The sequence below is a fragment of the Nicotiana sylvestris genome, chromosome 8, assembly GCF_000393655.2.
Source record: "Nicotiana sylvestris chromosome 8, ASM39365v2, whole genome shotgun sequence".
NCBI lineage: Eukaryota > Viridiplantae > Streptophyta > Magnoliopsida > Solanales > Solanaceae > Nicotiana > Nicotiana sylvestris.
The window spans coordinates 183,462,700-183,468,055 of record NC_091064.1 but is presented as its reverse complement, the minus strand read 5'-3'; the positions used below and the strand labels follow the sequence as shown (position 1 = coordinate 183,468,055).

At 38.0% G+C, this 5,356-nt stretch overlaps 1 protein-coding gene across 2 annotated transcripts; it reads right to left on the bottom strand.

Moving 5' to 3' along the window:
* Window positions 1–373: 373 nt before the first annotated feature.
* LOC104211728 (putative clathrin assembly protein At2g25430) lies at window positions 374–3,222 on the bottom strand. 2 transcript variants are annotated; one of them, XM_009760833.2, is made up of 2 exons: window positions 3,079–3,222; window positions 374–2,642 (listed from the first exon to the last, which is right to left on the bottom strand). In XM_009760833.2, exon 2 carries the CDS (start codon window positions 2,592–2,594, stop codon window positions 678–680), a length of 1,917 nt encoding a protein of 638 aa, XP_009759135.1. In that variant the 5' UTR covers window positions 2,595–2,642; window positions 3,079–3,222; the 3' UTR covers window positions 374–677. The 2 variants fall into 2 exon arrangements, with proteins under 2 accessions (XP_009759135.1, XP_009759128.1); XM_009760826.2 differs by having other exon boundaries at window positions 3,075–3,214.
* Window positions 3,223–5,356: the final 2,134 nt, after the last annotated feature.

Genomic DNA, 5,356 nt, shown 5'->3' with positions numbered 1-5,356 from the left:
GTGAGACAAGAGCATGACAAACTGAACTCAATCAAATTGAAGTCAAAGCCTCAGAACTAGCACACATCTAGTTCATAATCGTATGCAGATGGTTTCACTTCACCAAAAATATACTTGTAGCTTGCTACTAAGCACAACTCAAATTCATGAAGTGAATTTTGAGCGTTTTTCATCTAAAGCAACCAATCAAACCTACCGTATGATAGCTACAAATTCTTCAGCAGCTTAAAATGAGTTTTATTATCTATAGTACATAACTCAAAAGTTCTTGGTAGAGCAAGAGAATTACAAAGCATCAGACGGCGTAGTCTCAAGAAAGAAGGAACCAAGATAATTAAATGAGGCATTGGTCAATGATCAGAATGGAGTTAGGTTACACTATAGAAACGAGCATCACTTAAACGACGACCTGAAGAAAATACATGATATTACAAAAACAGATGAGTCATGCTATTAGGATTACAGAGCACCCAGCATAAGAATCCCCCCCACAACCATTAGTCTCTATTCTCTTCAGCCCATTCTCTCTTCCTCTCAACCACTACCCTCACTAAACATGCACAAATTGAACATATATCCATCAATAGAATACAGTGGAAAAAGATCAAAGCACTAGATAAAGAACATAACAATGAAATGGAAAATGAAAAGGTAAAAATAATGTATACGTGGCAAAATCAGTAAGGAGTGTAGTAGTACCCTGCCGCAGGTGGTAATCCGACACCATTTACTGGTGGCATGCCATAAGGCATCGCAGCTGTTTGTGGACCATAATATCCGCCAGTGTTGATCTTGGACAAACTCGTTTGGCCTTGCATACCATCTCTAGCATATTGCTGCCATACGACTTGCTCCTGTACAAGCAATTGCTGTTTCTTCTCCAAATCCGCCATTTGTACATATGAAGGAGGTGGAACAGTCAAAGATGCAGCAAATGGATCCTGTCCAACTGTCTGGACCGTTCCATCGGGTGCAGGGAGTGCCAAAACTGGCGTTGCACTCTTCCCTGGCCCGGGTAATGCCACACTGCTGGCACTACCACCGCTCAACTGCGCAGTGGAAACATGCTGCCTAACCATCCCTTGATCATACATGCCATTCAACAGTAGTGGATCAAGTCCACCGCCCAATGCGGCCTTCTGATTAGACAGGTGACTAGCTGTCTCCACCAAAGCCAACTCCCAATCAGCCTTACCTATCTCAGCCGCAGGATTCTGCCAAGCAGAGGTCACCTGAGTTTCCCCATTGCCGGGGAACGCCTCCCACGACCCATTGTTTGTTCCAGGCCCAGCAAACAATGCCAAGGCAAATTTATTTCCCTGATCATCGGCAGTAACACCCTCCTCCCTCAAATCCACCAAATCCCCGGTCTCCTGAACCACTGGTTTAGGAGGCTCCGGTTCAGGAGGTGGTGGAGGAGTATACTCCTCCGGTGCAGGCAACGCTTTAATCTCATTCATATCAGGTGCTGGTTCTTCTGGTGGAGCTGGTAGAGCCTCAACTTTTCGCTCGGGACTCTTTGTCGCCTTAGCCCTGTCCCTCACAAACTCCTCTAGTGTATCCAATAGCTTGCTTGTTATCCTCTGAACTTCTGGATACTCAGACGACCTAGCCACACCAATATCCTTACACCAGTTGAAGAATCCCACTAGCTCATCGATCTGCTTTGCTGCACTAGAATAGGCATCAAATGCCTTAACGCAATCCTGGTACTCCATGTCAAAGAATTTATCCAACAAAACAGCCAAAACCTCACATATATCAGCATAAAGCTGGAAACTTTCTTTCACCATAGGATACAAAGCAACCAATACCATCCTTTCATTTTTCGCCAATCCAGTTGGTCGACAAGACAAAAACCGATCCAACAACCGCTGCAAATGAGTCATCTTCCCAAAGATCTTCTCAGGGTTCATCTCTCTTAATGGGGTCACATCTTTCCGCTCCTGTGTTGACTCTCTCACATCCCCAGATGATCGCGACTTCCTCATTCCGTAAGCAGGCTCATCCCTGAACTCACCATAATCATAACCATTGCCTCGGTTAGAGCTAGGAGGAGATCTCCACCTTTCTTCTCTAGAACCATATCTCTCAATCTCTCCACCAGTACTCCCATTTTGCTTCCTCTCAAAAACCATCAACTCCAATCTTTGATCCAAATACAAAGCATAAGTCCTTACAAAAGCCGAATGATCCCACGAATTCGAATGAGCCTCATCGCGAAAATCAGACAAATTGAGAAGCCTGGTGCCTCTCCTCGTGGCATACATGATCTCTTGCTGAAACACAATATCACCATCATTGAGAAGACGGTGAATGAGCATCAAACACTTGATGGCAACAATCCAATCGCGGGTTTTGCCTAACCTTCTGGAAATCAACGAAACACAAGCACTCACATAGCCACGAGAGACAGAAGTCAAGTGAAGAATCTCACGGATGTACTTCTCGCTCGCAGGTTCATCATCATGGCTTGTAGCCTTAACAATAGCAACTTCCAGCTCCGGCGCCATGTTGCTGGCTACTTTCGCGAGCCCTATGCTCGTCTGATCCTTCACTGCCCCGATCGCCTTTCGAATCGTGGTCGGCGCCATGATATATAGCACAACAGAGATTTCAGATTTCTTCCCTTCTTATTGCTTCTATAAAATCAAAAAGATAAATCAAAGGTCACAACTTTACACCATTATGAAGAATTAGTATGCTCATAATAATGACAAATCCAAAGAAGAAACTATATGAAAAGTCCATCTTAGTTGGAGTCCACTATATAAGTCCTCTATATCCATTTTCCATTCTATTCAGAAAAAAATCAAATCTGTTGACTTGAAAATAGAAGTTTCTATTTTTGTTCCAATAAATTCAAATACGATAAACTACAACCAGAACAAAAAAAGATCAAGAACTAGCAAAATCACAACTTTTTGACTTGAAAGTATTAATTTTCTATATTTGGGTTATTAAATTCAAGAATCTTAAAGTATACCCAGAAAACAAAAATCCAAGAACTAGAAAAATCACCAGCAAAAAATAGAAAAGACTAATGAAAATTGAAATGGGTTCGAAGTACATACACACCAGAAAAGAGGCTGTAATGCACAGATCTATGAAATGGGTATGTTTTAAAGCATTGCCGACAAATTGTGGCCGGAGTTCTCTCTCTCTCTCTCTAGATTTGATGCGAGCTAAGAGGAGAGGGCGAAATGGGAATATAGTTAAAGGAAGGGGAGTGGAAAAAGGAAAGTAGATCTATAAAAGTGGAAGGATAATATGGACCGTTGGATCAGAATCGTAGATTAGCGGAAGTGTCGGAGGAACATAATACGTTGTCGGAGCGAAGACACCGTGGCACTCACACAATATGTGAGGGATACAAACTGGATAAGTATTGTTTATTTATCTAAACAGAGTATTAGTACTACAATTTAATAAGTTATTCTATTATTTTGTTTTCTAGGTTATTACAATAAATGTATATGCTATATTATGTCAACTTAGTTTTGATAGTATAAAAATATATTACTTTTCTATCGATAAACATAACTTAAACTCAATTTTTGTTTCTCAAGTCTCTAGCTTCATTTCATTTTTAGTTACAAGCGTTTAATTGGATAGGAAAATTTTCATCAATATGTCACTTACTAGTTTGTTGCTACGAAAAATGAAAATGGTACGAGGAAAGAATTTTTGGACCCGTTGTTTGCAATAAATTTATTTGTGATACAAAAATAAATTGCAACCACAATATAAATATAAAGAAACATAGTTTTATTGATAAAATGACGTGAGCACAATTCTGTTTGTTCCCTTGATTCTTCTCTTCTAATTATCTCCGTAATTCGAGGGCTAGAACAGTGTATTTCTCGAACGTAGGATGATGCAGATTTTCATGGATTTATTTGATATCCATGAAGTATGTTGTTGTCACGACCCAAAATCCCACCATAAGTGTCGTGATGGCACTTAGTCTCTAAGACTAAGTAAGCCGTTTATAATAACAATTCAAGCCATTTTTTTAAAAGGATAATCGAAACCAACAACGGAAATAAAGATACAACCTCCCAAGACTGGTAGTACTGAGTTACGAACTCTAACTTAATACATGAAATGATTTGAAAGAAATTAAATATACATTACTGCTCGAATAATAATTAACAGTACGATAAGAGGGAAAGACTCCAAGGGACTGTGACGACCAAACAACCCTACCTTGAATCCTTGCGATCACACTCTAACTCTGTCCGAGTCCTATATCTCCAATACCTGGCTCTGTACAAAAAAAATGTACAGAAGTGTAGTATGAGTACACCACAGCGGTACCCAGTAAGTATCAAGACTAACCTCGGTGGAGTAGTGACGAGGTACAGTCAAGACACTTACTAATCAATAAACTTGTGCAGTGTAGCAGTATATAATAATAATAATAATAATAATAATAATAATAATAATAATAATAATAATAATAATAATAATAATAATAATAACAACAACAACAATAGAAATAAATAACAATGATGGCAACGAGAATCAATCAATGATATAAACAACAAGGCAACAAGAACACCAATAATATTGCCCAAACGAATAAGGAACACAAATAAAACAAATCAATCAAGTCTCTCAGATATATGTCTTTCAAATGCAAGTACTTCAATAAAATTCTTAGGATATAATCCTGCCAAATAAATATATATTTCGAATATACTCTCTTAAATAAATAGCTTTCAACAAAAATTCTTTCAAATAATATTTTTGGAATATAATTCCTTCAAATAAATGTCACCATGTGACACCTCACTTCGTAATCATACAATATGGGTCTCGACTCACTTTCATATTTCCATGGCACCTCGTGCCCATATTTCTTTCATAACTGCACGGACAACTCATGTGCCAAAAATATCAATATATATATATAAATACAAATCTGCACGATCAATTTATTTTAGAAATAGTTTTAGTGAAGAAAATGATATTGTACTTAAATTAAAGCATTAGACAAAATACTGATTTGGATGTAAAAATTATTAAATTAAAATATAATGGTAATTTCTTTTATTAAAACAACTCAATCATCAAAAATCAGTAAAACCAAAAATATAAATCTTCAAAGTCTCATACTAAAAAAGTCAAGCCAACACAATGCAATAAGGAGCACAAAACACATAATCATAAAGTCAACTAGTACATCACGGAAGAAGACAAGAATTTACATATTAATGAAATAAAATCACTAAGGACAAGAACATAAATAAAGAAATATCAACGGAGCACTCCCGAGGTATCGTCTCGTAGTCCCAAATTATAAATAAACTCACAATATCTCATTTCCTTATATCATCGGGGGATCCTTCAC

Coding starts and splice junctions, on each gene's coding strand:
- LOC104211728 (XM_009760833.2), bottom strand. CDS start 2,594: ATGGCGCCGACCACGATTCGAAAGGCGATCGGGGCAGTGAAGGATCAG.